General features: G+C 53.8%; 1 protein-coding gene across 1 annotated transcript in view; it reads left to right on the top strand.

Moving 5' to 3' along the window:
- Positions 1-1,184: 1,184 nt before the first annotated feature.
- Positions 1,185-12,550, top strand: part of TMEM8A (transmembrane protein 8A) — a 12,848-nt gene continuing 1,482 nt past the window's right edge. Inside the window, exons 1-12 of the mRNA XM_009876448.1 lie at positions 1,185-1,198; positions 1,970-2,094; positions 3,447-3,624; positions 5,162-5,369; positions 5,456-5,589; positions 5,758-6,023; positions 6,974-7,290; positions 8,017-8,110; positions 8,662-8,785; positions 9,457-9,593; positions 11,706-11,884; positions 12,373-12,519. Coding sequence (XP_009874750.1) covers positions 1,185-1,198; positions 1,970-2,094; positions 3,447-3,624; positions 5,162-5,369; positions 5,456-5,589; positions 5,758-6,023; positions 6,974-7,290; positions 8,017-8,110; positions 8,662-8,785; positions 9,457-9,593; positions 11,706-11,884; positions 12,373-12,519 — 1,923 coding nt within the window. The remainder of the gene's footprint in view (positions 1,199-1,969; positions 2,095-3,446; positions 3,625-5,161; positions 5,370-5,455; positions 5,590-5,757; positions 6,024-6,973; positions 7,291-8,016; positions 8,111-8,661; positions 8,786-9,456; positions 9,594-11,705; positions 11,885-12,372; positions 12,520-12,550) is intronic.

The raw sequence follows: 12,550 nt of genomic DNA, 5'->3' as shown, positions 1-12,550 counted from the left end.
TCTGGGGTCCCCGGGGACCGGGGGGTCAGCCGGCGGGTGCCACGCTGGAAGGGTTTGGGGAGATGAGGTGGTTCACCCGCTCGATCCCGTCACGGAGGTAGGCTTGTGCAGGAGGGAGCTGTCTGCTGTTGACGGTGGTTATCGCTTCCACGGAGCCTGCGAAGCGTGGAGACTGCCCCGGTGAGTCGATGGGTGAGAAGATGGCCTTTGGCCCCAGGCCCACCCTCCTCCGGCATCCTGCTAGCTGGGTTCCCAGACCCGAAGAACTATCTCGTGCTTGAGGTGTGGTGCTTGGTTTGTCCCAGCACCGTCCCGCCAGGCAGGGAGTGCCTCCGTAGGGTTAGGTCTGGATGCTGGTGGAGATCAGCTCCTCCCGAGAGGGGTGAAGTGTCCTTTTTCTGGAGCATTTGAAGATGGATTTTTGACCTGGGCTAAGGGAACAGGTTTTCTGTTACATTATAATGGCCAAACATCTTGCCCTATAGCCATGTCTTGTCCAGAGTCAGACTTATTGCCGTCTGAAGAGCTTTAGACAGTGTCTGCTTTGAAATGAGGGCTTCATCCTTTTGATGGGAAGCCCTGAAACAAGCAGTCAAGGTATAATTTCCTAAAACTACCATGACATCATCCTTGGACAAACAAACCCAAGCTATTGCAGGTGTCTCTTTCTTCTGAAATTCAAGTAACGCGTCTCCTCTCTGCGTCTGCTGTTCTACCACGTTTTGTTCCTTGTCTTAAGAACACTTGGATTTTGCATAATACGTTTGAAATCTGCCAGCGTGAAATCGGTATGGGAGAGGACGGAAACAACACACGTTTGACAACTCCCTTGCTTGGTTTAAAGGCTTGTTTTACATCGTGGGACAGCTGGTGTTTGGACTTTCCAGGTGTTGCCATGCTGGTGCAGAGCACACTGAATAGATGGGGCACAGGTGCAAACAGGGCACAGCCGATACTAGAGTACGCTCTCTTGATGCAAATGGGCTGCTGGGGCACATGCCTCACCTGCGATGACCTGTCTTTCTGGCTTTTCTCTGCTGATGTTCTGTTTATCTGCCTGTGGTATTTCCTTGTCAGCCCAGGCACAGGGTGCCCTGGGAGCCACCTTGCTCGCTCCCTGGGTGCAGCTTTGGGTGCCCAGCGCAGCGAAGCCTATGCGAGGGGGCTCGGAGACAGTTGTCGCCATGAAAAGCTGTTTGTGAGCGGACTTTGTCTGTGTCGGTGTTTTGTTGGCGCAGCTGTAGTGCGTGGGCAGGGTGGCGCTGCCTGCCCTCAACCAGCTGCTGCGCTTGAGTTCCTATAATTGACTGGTCCTTAATAAAGAGCACCACTGGTGGCCTGAGTTTTTAATTTTGCAGCCTGTGTGCCCTTTCCTCCCTAGAAACCACATGAATTGTGCTGCAGCTTCATGAGGACGTGCTGGATGGGTGGTGACCCTGGCTGTTAGCAATATGGAGCCTGCCAGCCGACGGGGTTGGAGCAGCTTACATCAAGGCAGGAGGGCTTACCCTCGTGCAGTTGTCTGATGGGACCTGTTGCCTTGAGCAGGACCAGGGTTCTCCCAGCTCTAATCACGCTTTGTATCCCATCTGTCCTCATCCTGTGTCCAAAAATCTCCATGGACTTCAAGAAACGAGCATGCCATGCATATGTGGAGCACAGCTTGGGATGTAGACACTATCGTCTAAACCCTGCTCCCTTCTCCAGCAAATGTAACTGGGCTTGTAGGGGATGGCAGCCAGCTCTTGTCCCTCTGCAGCAGCCCTCACACCATGCTGGCATTGCAGCTGGTGAACATTTCCTTGAAAAGCCCTTTTTGTGGTCTCTGCCCCTTTCTAGCCTGTAGAGCAGCGTATCACCCCGGTGTGGGGATGGTGGCGAGACGGCTCTGCCCATGGGCTGTGAACTTGTTGCCATCCCATCCGGGGCTCGCCCTCTGCTGTGACCTCTCCTGGCCCTGTGTGTGAAGGTGCCGCAAGTGCTACTCCCTCGGCCGGGCCCCCATGGGTGTGGGACTGGGGCAGCCCCTGCGGCAAGGCGAGGCAGCCGCGCTCTTCCTCGGCCAGCGAATCCTCCAGTTGACTTGTGTGGCTGGTATTTCTTGCTTTCCTGTTTCCTCCTTTCCCTGTTGGGGGAAGGGGGTGTCTTGGTAATTTGCCAGGGAATTAAACCCACGATTACCGTTCCTGTCTCTTTGCAGCGCCGTGGGTACAGGCCAGCGTGTGTCCTGCTCTGGGGCATGAATCATAGTTCCTGCTAGGATTAGTTTCCTCTCGGCACCAAGTACGTCCCAAGGTCCTGCCTGAGGTCCATTCTCCTCTTTCTTTTCTGACATGACCCTGTGCAATGTTGGAGGAAGGCAAGCTGAACCATGCTGGCTGCTTTATTCTCTGATAGAAATGAGGAATATATACATCTGAATGCTGCCACGGTTTCTCCCTGCTCAAGGGAATTCCGCAGTAGAAAAGGAGCATCTGGGAGGACTCAGCAGAGGTGTGAAGACATCTTCTTCTGCTTCCTTGCTGAGTGTTACAAACCTTGGTTTTGGGTGAGCAGCACGGCCTTGGCTCCACTGTCTCCACACACACTTTCCCAACCTTGGTGTGATGCTTCTTTTCCATCCCCAAGTTGCAACCCGGTTCATTTATTGCTAACGATAACACTGGTGTATAACTTTGCAGCTGAAATGATCAACAGACTGGGGCTGATCTGTAGGCACAGGGCGGAGGGATGGATGGAGGGTCTGGCTAGTCCTGATGGCACCGTGACTGAATAGCTCTTGTCCTCTTGTGTGACCTGTCAGCCTACCCTAGGGCTGTTCTGGCTATCCCTGCAGCTTTTCTTCCAGGCAGGAAGATCTTTAGACTGAGGTACATCTGAAAGCAGAGTTAGATTTGCAGCGCATGGGCTTTCATCGCACTGTGGGAAGGCAGTGTGTCATGCAGCACGCATGCCCTGAGCTGGGTAAAACCGGTAATAGCAGCCCATGTGCTCAGCAGAGACTGACAAGGTCTTGCCTGTTGACACCATAAACTGCCGCTGCAGCGCAGAGCACCCCTGCGCTACCTGCACCCGTCTGCTCAGCACCCAGGTTTGCTGCTGCCTACTCCATCGCCTTTTCTTGTGCCATCAGCTTTTCCTCCTGACCTTTTCCTCCTCCTCAGTGTCTTCAGTGATCTGTCATCTTCAAAGCACATCTCACAGGGCGTAGTTAAGGCATCTTTGAGAGCTCCCAGGCTCCAGGTGACGGTTTTGTAGCAGGGGTGGGGGTGGTTCTGACAGGAGGAACAAGGTGAATCACCATGAATCCAGTGGCACTGGGCTGAGAACCTGGGGACACGACGGGCTCCTCTCCAGCAGCCCTAAAGCCCCCATGTGCTCCTGTGGGTGGGAGTAGCCTGTCCCCAGCAGGCCCCCCAGCAATTGCTGTGCTCTCTCCCTTTCAGACTCCCTGTATGTCTCCGAGTACTTCTCTCAGAGCGCACAGAAGCTGTCCTTCTACAGCTGGTATGGGAATGCCAAGCTCTTCCACTTCCACGTGCCAGAAGACACCGTGCTGCTTCGCTGGCTCCTCCAAGCGTCCCGGGGGAAGGGACCTGAGTGCACCAACATGGAGATCACAGTGTATGTATGCCCTTAAGGCCACCGCCTGCTCTCATCTTGTTGCTCATGGTGTGGTTGGTTCGTTGCAGGAGGCTGGGCACCTGTTCCTTGCTTGCAGCAGCCATGGCTTCTTAATGCAGTAGCTTTAAATCTGTGTTTAGACCTGTAGGAGCATTTCATGTCCACCCTAGCGGTGGACCTGGAGCTGTCAGATGTGGTGTCTAATAGACACCTTAGAAACACTGGAAAGAGCCTTGACAGTGAGGCTGATGTTGTTGCTCATGAGCAAAGGTCTTCCTGGACCTTTCTGTGCCTGGCAGGACCCTGTGCCTGGTACTGAAGGATGTAGGCAGGACTACAAGCGGCTTGAGAGGACCCAAACTGATTTGAGACAAGCAGATTCCCCAGTGCAGAGGAGCTGAAGTGACTGGGATGCTTTGTGAGGAACATGGCTGTTTGTGGAGCAGAGATAGGAGAATAGTGCCAAGTCCTGGAGACACAAGAGCATGAGAAGATTGCAAACTCAATGTCAGTGAAAGAAATGCTGCTTAAAGCAGTACTTGAGTTGTTGGAGGATTTGAGGTCAAAAACTTGCAAGACTTTGAGCTCTGTCTTGGGAAGGTACCAAGTTTCCTGGGCGAGTTGTGCCCGTGGAGACACGTGGGTCTCTGGTACCCACTCCACAGAGGTCTCGGGAGTGACTGAAGCTGCTTGGCTTGCATTTCCCTGGTCTGTCCTGGGCACAGACCAGTGTTCTTACTTACTCCAGAGCAGCAAGGCACAGATGATCTTCCTCCTTTCTGCTTCCCAGAAAGGTTTCCAATAGTTTGAGGATGTGAGGGACAAGGCAGCAGCTAAACTAGACCCTAAGAAACAAAGATCAGCCCCGCTAACCTCAAATGGGTTAATAACATATCACCTGTCATGTTTGCTTGCTGTACCTGTTATGTCCCGTTGCAACACAGTCCAAAAGTGAGAAAATAAATGCCAGACTGGCTGCTCAAATAATCATCTCGCAGGTTACTTGGCTGCCTGCTTTTCGGCTGCTTCAAGCATTGGACTGTTTATCTGGAAAGCAGAAGTGCTGGGTGCGCTGAGGTCAGTCACATGGACCTTCCTTGGTAGAGCATCTGCCCACCTCCCTTAAAGAGGAAATAGGGAAGATGCAGAACTAGAAAATTAAAGCTCTTCATTGATGATTTAGCCTATATGGGGAATTTACTGATGGTTATAAAAACAGAGTAGTCTGCAGCTGGGGCTTAACCTTAGTGAGCATGGAAATTTGCTTTCAGACTTGATGGAACCATGTAAATCTTTATCTTAATAAGCAGCCAAGTTAAACCGATCTCTAAATAAATCCTGGATAAGCTAATAGCAACTGGTCCTCACCAGATGAAAATAATGGCTCTTGTGGCCCAAATGTGTTAAGTTTTTTTCCAGCCTGCTGCTTCTCCAGTCCCAGGCCAGCCTGGGTGTCCACTGATGAGTTTGTATCCCAGTTCATCTCGCCAGTGTCTTTACATCCCTCCGTTTATTTACATTTTGTTTTATCTCACAGGCACTTCCGCTACGGAGCCCCTCCTGTCATTAATCCACTGGGCACTCGTTTTCCTGCAAATGCGACGGTCCGTCCTTCCTATAACATAAGTATCACTCTGAGCGGTGCTGTGCAAAACACCACCTTTGTCAACGTCACCACTCCTGCTGCCGGAGACTGGTTCATCGCTGCCCATCTCCCCGAGGCTGCTGGCAGGATTGAAGTGAAGGTGAGGGTCCTGGCGAGGGTCTCAGCTGTTGTGCTCTGCCCAGCACACCTTGTCACGGCTGACCCCTCTGCTCTCCCCTCCTGCAGGGCTTCTCCACTCCATGCCCCTATATGTTCCAGGCGGATATGTTTGTGCTCAGACTCACTGATATGCCCATTCTGGAGCCTGGTGTTGCCATGTCACAAACCATCGTCTCGCCTGCTAAGCCACTGCATGTCAAGTGAGTGTCTTAGAGGTTTAGCTGCAGGAATTACAGCTCTTTGAGTTGTTTCCCTTGGGAAGGATTTTCACACCAACCAGGGCAATCTAGTTCTTGCCCCGGGGGACCACGATGGGTCATGACTGACTTGTGTTGAGCTCTTCAAACTGCTGGTACCTCCTCCTGCAGGGTCTTCGTTCCCAAGCATGCCGCAGGGATGAGCTTTGAGCTGCGAAGCTGCTTGACAAGCGAGCAAAAAGCCTGCGCCGTGCGGGTAGTGTTGGGCTCCATCACGCTGCCTCAGTCCTTCCAGAGGATCATCAGCTGCGTGGGGAATGTGAACTGCAGCCTGGCCCTGGATTCGCCCCCCTGGGAGAAGTGGCTGCAGATCATGGTGGAGAGTCTTGGCCCTGCCAATGCGAACGTGTCGGTACAGATGCTGGTTTCTTTCACAGGTGGGTTTCTACTTTCGCTTGCCCTATGGGAAGGACCAGAGAGAACACTGTGTCTCCTGGTTCTCTCTTGGGCCTTGGATGGCTGCAGGGGGCTGTGTTTCCCAGCACGCTGGTTGCAGACAGAGAGCCTTCTTACAGAGGTTTGTTTACTTGGGGTAGTGTCTTGGGTTGTAGTGAGGCAATGTCACCATTTCAGGTGATACCTTGTGACTCAAGAGGTCACAAGGTCCTTGTGGCTGTGCTGGGCGTCTTTGCATCCTCTTATTATGTGACCATAATCCCTGTTTGACTCTTGGACGTTCACCAGCGAGGTACATTTTTTAAAGTTTTCTTCTGCTGGGGTTTCTGCCACCCCTTCTGCAAAGCAGAGCTTCCTCCCATGTGCTGGAGGGCCTGGCACTGGCAGCCGAGGTGTTAGAGGAGAGCACTAGAATCTGGGAGTGATGGACAAGGCTCCAGCAGTGGGAATTCAAGTGCCACGTTCACTTCCAGCTGCCATGATATGATGGCTTGTGCCTGTAGCAACGCTGGGTTAGCTTCTCTCTTCTGCTCAGCCTTGTCTGCTGACGTCTGGGGAACCCATAGAGACTTTTATGCAGCCTCTATTTATAGGGCAATTAAGTCCTGTGCTCTGCCACTGGCTGGTGAATACTCCTTGGGTACGTTATGATGCTGCATGTTATCCCTTCTTCTGTTCCCCTTCCCTGCAGCTCCTGGTTGCTTCCACCCACTGTGCCACTCTCTGGCTTCCATCAGTGTCCCAGTTTGTGGATGCTGATGCTAGAGTTCCACCTGCAAAGATGGTGCCTTCCAGGGACTGTAGTCAATACTGCAGTGCCTAACGCAGCTGAAATGCCCCTCCATGAAGGTCTGAAGCTGCCGGGGCCCTGGCTGGATGAGGTGCTACTCCTGGCTGTGCTGATTCCTCTCATTTTTTTTTTGTTTTACAGCTTGCAGACCAGGAAGTACCAGTTCGTTCCTTAACTTCAGCAGCCTAAACCAGAGCCAAACTGGTAGCGCAGGAGCAGCAGGGAGCTCCACTCTACCTACTGGAGAGGCTTCACGCAATGTGTCCAGCCAGAGGACCTTTTGCCTGCAGAACCAGCCCATCGTTCGTGAGGACCTGGATGTGGTGTCTGTGCGCTACAGGCTCTTGAACGGTCCCAGCGTGCCCGTGAACTCCCTCTCCCCAACCCTCCTCCTCCTCAACCTGAACACAGGCGTGGACAGCGGAGGTTCCCTCGTGGTCAACCTCCTGCTTAACAAGGTGCGGAGGCCGATGGATGGGATCGTCTCCACTTTTTGGGGCTTTGTCCCCGCTCCTGGGCTGGTTTGTCAGCAAACTCCAGGGGTTGTAGGTACCGGCAGGACTATTTCTCTTTCTTTTTGTTGTCACAAAACACTCTGAGCCTGTTTTAGCTGCTTCCGGCATGTCCCACCTGCCAGCTCCAGCTCAGACGCCACAGCTTGCTGGCATGTGATGGCAGTGACGCAGAGGAGACGAAATGGAAAGCAGCTGCAGTGCCATCTTCTCCACAGGAGCCTGGCGCCTTGCCAGCAGGAGAGGAGGCTGAGCAGGGAAACCCAGGGACGTTCCTGCCCGAGTCACTGATTCCCAGGTTCCTTCAGTGACACCCTGAAATCAGCCCCCTGAAATTCTATGAAACTTCCTGAGGGCTGGAGCAGGGCTTAGCCCTGATGTCCTGCTGCCTCTCATTTCTGCCACCCTGTGCTCATGCTGAAGTGATGTGTGAGTGTCCCAGCTCTGGGGCAGTCCCTCCAGGAGGGTCTCTCTGCCGTTCAGCCAACATGTGACATGGTGGCAGTGCAGGGTGTGAACGGGTTTGCCCAGAAAGAGCTGCTAAATTGACGGGTCACCTTGATCTGCAGGATTTATTGTCCTCTACTGCTCCTGTGGGCAACATGGGAGGTGAATTGTGCTGGGAGGTGGCACTGGGGTGTGCTGACGTGGGACGCTACTCTGTTTGCACAGACATCCGTGAGCCTGACCAATGCCACCGTGGTAGCGTGTGTGAGTGCTGCTTCACCGGTGCTGTCCCTCAATGCCACACGGAACTGCAGCACAGGTACGAGAGATGTTGCCACCCATTGCCAGCTCAGCTGCAGCATCTCAGGGCTTTGCTTTTACAGCTTGTGAGCTGTTAACTGGCTCGGGGCTTTGGGGGGGTATCCCAGGGAAGCTGTTTTTGGCACAAAACCCTCCTGAGGTCTTCACGCTGGCACATGTCCGGGGTGCAGGTGCTAGTCTGAAGTTAGCCTCTACCAAAGGAAGGTCTTGGTTACCAGCTGGGGCTCTTCAAGCCTTGCTGGCAGGAGGTTTGGGGATGATCATGGTATTGCTGGTGCGCAGGGAAGCTAAGCTCTGCTCTGGAGAACTAGCCGAGCAAACAGGCTGTTCCAGGTGTCCTGTGCTGTCTAGGCAGGTATGGAGAGCTGAGATAAAAGGAAAAACAAGGGTCACTGGAGCAAGGGTGTTCTGCATCCCGCTGGTGCCTCCTGAGGATGGGAACAAAGAGCCACAGGAGCATCTGATTCCTGTGCATTTATCTCAGCCTGGGGTTTCTGTGGGTCCTTCTCCCCTGCTCTTGGCCCATCACAGCACCTTCTTTTCTTTAAGCTTTTTTCCAGGGCTATCCTCTGAGCGTGAGCCCATCGTCTGCAGAAGCAATGCTGATTGTCCTGTACCCACAGACAGATGTCTGGTTCCTCTCCCTGCAGCTCGTCTGCCCGAAGGGCCAGGGGTGAGTCTGGTGTGTCATCTTGCCTTGGGGCTGCTTCAGAGCACTCCACCTCCACATCCTGCTGCCCTAGGCTAGTGTGAGCAAAACCAAACCCCTGTCCTTGCTGCTGTGCTCTGGGCTCACCTGGTAGGGGTGAAGCTGTAGCTGCAGAGGGGGAAAGAGGTGGATGGCAGCACCGGCTTGCTCTCTTGTGAGCACCTAAGCACCCTGTCTGGTGCCAAGCTGGTACATCCCATCCAGACTGTGGGTGGCAGAGCCTGCCTGGATGAGCTTCCCCTTCCCCAGGTGAATTCTGAGTGATAAATAGGCAAATGGAAATGTTGCTGTTACTCCTCTGAGGGAGATGCAGGCAACTGTACCCATACTCCTGCAGTTTGCCTCCCTGCTGGTTCCTTATGCAAGGGGCCAAGTGCGCCCTGTAAAACAGTGCTGGTGATGCAGGTCCTGGGTGCCGGAGTCTGGAGGAGCTGACACCTGACTGCCCATCAGTTTGGCAGTTCAAATGGAGAGTGACACGACTGCTCCTAGCTCTTGGGAGCAATGGAGTAGATCCCAAAATAGCAGGGGTTTTGCATGCATGAGCATGGCTTGACCCTCCAGAGCAGAGCGCTCACTGGGCACAAGGCTGGCCCAAAGGACTGGGGTACCAACATGACCTGCTCTCCTTGCAGTGAATGTAACGCTGCGGAAGCCAAAGTGACCGTCTTCGCATACCTCACCCCCTGCTTCAATGACTGTGGGCCATACGGACAGTGCAGCCTCCTGAGAAGACACGGCTACCTCTATGCTGGCTGCAGCTGCAAGGCTGGTAAGTGCGTTCTCCTAGGAAGCTTTGGCATTCTCCCCAAGGGGAGACCACATTTTTCAGTGGTGATGTTTGGGTTGGGGAGCCTGGGGTCTGCCACAGCTGCCAGGAGCACCCTGGGGTCGCAGCACCTGCCCAGAGGGCCCTCAGCATCCGTGGTGGTGTTTTTGGGAGCATCCTGACTTCCCAAAGCAGTGCTGGGTCCCAGGAAGCCACAGGGGAAGTGGAGAATGGGGCCAAGCACAGCCAAGTGGTTGTTTTGGACTCCAGCTTGGAGTCCTCCAGGGCTTGGAGAGGGACTTCTGAGCATCCCCAGAGAGATCAGGGTGTTGGCAGGGCTGCCTGAAAACACCTGTGTTAGAGCTGCTGCCTTGCTTGTTATGTGGGGTCCCGGCACGGGATGCGATGAGGCCGGGATGTGGTGCCTGTGTCTGCTTCCCGGTGGTGCTCTGTCTCCTGCCAAGAGCCAGCACTCAGGCCAGGCCTTAGACTTGGAGGTGCCCCTGGAGCAGGAACGTTGGTGTCAGCTGCTAATTACCTTAATGGGATGAGAAAGCTGGGCAGGGAGTCAGTGCCGTAGGGAAGATGATAGCTCTGCTGTGCTTGGGTGGGTACACATACCTGCTCTCAGCAGAAGGACAAAGCAAAATGTGGTTCACTGCTGCTTTGGACCTGAGCCAGGATGTCCCTGCTGTCTGCTGCAGTGCTGATGCTTGGCGAGGAGCGAGATAGAGAACAGCATCCTGATTTCCCCGAGGGGTGCCAGGTTGTGGGAAGCACAGAGCACCCCGAGAGACCTGAGGAATCAGGCTGAGGACGGCTTTCTGCTGAATCACTCGGAGCAAAATGCCCCATCTGCATATTCGTGACCCAGAAATAAACTGGAGAGAGCAGCCTCCCTGGGCTCTGCCTGGCAGGGAGCCAGCAGAAGGGGCAGAGCTGCTGGCTCCGTTTCTAGTGGCACTGTAAGGGAATGGATGCTACTTTTAACTCTGCTTGTTGACCGTGGAGTGCCTGCACGTACCCTGGCTGCCCTGTGACTGACCTCCTTCCCCAAAAAGGAGGGCATGGGCATCCTAATCTTGAATTAAAATAATTAAAATTTAAAAGGTAAACAAAACTTAAAAAAAAAAACAAACACAAAGGGGAAAAACCACCCACAAAACAAACCAGGTTTGTGTTTATAGAAGACTGACTCAGCTCAGTTCTTGTTATCGAGCAGTAGGGAAGAGTTGTTTCGTGTGTCAAGCCTAGAGCATGCACCGTCCTCTGGGAAATGGTCACTCCTGCTGTCCTGTGCGGACCTGGATGTCACCCTGGGCTGAGGCAGCAGGTTTGGTCACCCTGTGGAAGAGGAATTGGAGGGGGATCAAATCGCACCTTCTTCTGCCCACAGGGGTTACAGGGAGCATGGAGCTGGGCTCTTCTGGGGGAGCACAAGGAAAGGGCAAGAGGCCCCAGACACAGGTTGCAACAAGGAAACTTCCAGCTGAATGGAAGAAGACAGATTTTTCCCCAAGCAGAGTTGTTCAGCTTTGCACAGTATCCAGGTCTCCATCCTTGAAGGCCTTCAAAACTCAGTTGGGACAAGGCCCAGAGCAACCTGATCTGCCTTTGCAGTCTGCCCTGCTGTGACAGGAGGCAGGACAGGAGCCCCGTTGCTTCCTCAGTGCTGTGGATCTTTCTGCCCTCTGGTTCCTGGGATCTGTAGGGATTTTGCACCCAGCTTTCCAGCATCGTCCACTACATCTGAGCCTCACACACTTGATGTATCACCTGCAAATAGCATGTGTGTTGAGTTTCACTGTAAGGATGGAGTTACCAGGCTGAACAGACCCGTACCATATGTAGGACATGTGGGAACAACCCAGGGGATGTCGTCAGAGCAGACACAGGGATCTGCTGGGGTTCCCAAAGACTTTCCAGAGCAGAACATGCTCTGTAATGAGACTGTAATGAGAACAGCAGTATGAGTGGCTGTTGGAGTGAGGGAGAGGAAGCTCAGGGATGGTCCTCGGGCGTGATTACTTCTTCTGAGGCATCCCAGGCTCCTGCTGGGTGCTGCGGAAGGACAAGACAGGGCATGCGATCTCCACACAAGCCTCTGCTCTGCAGGTTGGGGCGGATGGAGCTGCACGGACGATACCAAGGCCCAGTCTGTTGGTGTGCAAAACCTAGCCACCCTCCTGCTCACCCTGAGCAACCTTATGTTCCTGCCGGCAATAGCAGTTGCTGTTTATCGCTACTACCTGGTGGAGGCTTCTGTCTACACCTACACCATGTTCTTCTCCACGGTAGGGATTGCCTTTTGTCGGGTCTACTGCCAGCTCCCCCTGAGCATCAGAAATGCTGCATCACATTGAGGTCCCTGATGGAGCAGTCCATCCTGGAGCTCAACAAGGAGCTTCTAGGATCATTGGACAAGCACCTTCATGGACATGTCCTGCCCCTTCAGAGCTTGGGAGGAGTGTTACATTCACTAGGCTCTTCCACCCACACTGTGGGTGCCTGTGTTTGGGGATGGGAGCCCAGGAAGAGAAGATGAGGGCTGGAGCATTGCACACCTGAAGGGTGCTATCCCAGGAGCTCTCAGCTGCTGCTGGGAGGGTGCAGGTTGATGGCTGCTTTCATCTGCTTTCTGTAATGTCATCGTGGTTTGGTGGAGCTTTCTGGAGAAGGAGTCCTGGGTGCCATGGGTTGAGTCTTCTCCAGCTTCCTCTTCTTGGAAGCCACGGGGTGCTGCTGGATTCACGCAAGCCTTTGCTGTTGTCCCTGGCTCTAGTTCTACCATGCATGTGACCAGCCAGGCGTCGCGGTGATGTGCATCATGGACTACGACACACTACAGTACTGTGACTTTTTGGGCTCTGTGGTGTCCATCTGGGTGACGATCCTGTGCATGTCCCGGGTGAAGAAGATCCTGAAATACGTGAGTGTCAGGTAACCCCATGTGGCAGGGG

The sequence above is a fragment of the Apaloderma vittatum genome, unplaced genomic scaffold (genome assembly GCF_000703405.1).
Source record: "Apaloderma vittatum isolate BGI_N311 unplaced genomic scaffold, ASM70340v1 scaffold24979, whole genome shotgun sequence".
NCBI classification, from domain to species: Eukaryota; Metazoa; Chordata; class Aves; order Trogoniformes; family Trogonidae; genus Apaloderma; species Apaloderma vittatum.
Note: the sequence above shows the minus strand (reverse complement) of the source record. Positions and strands in the feature narration are given on the sequence as shown.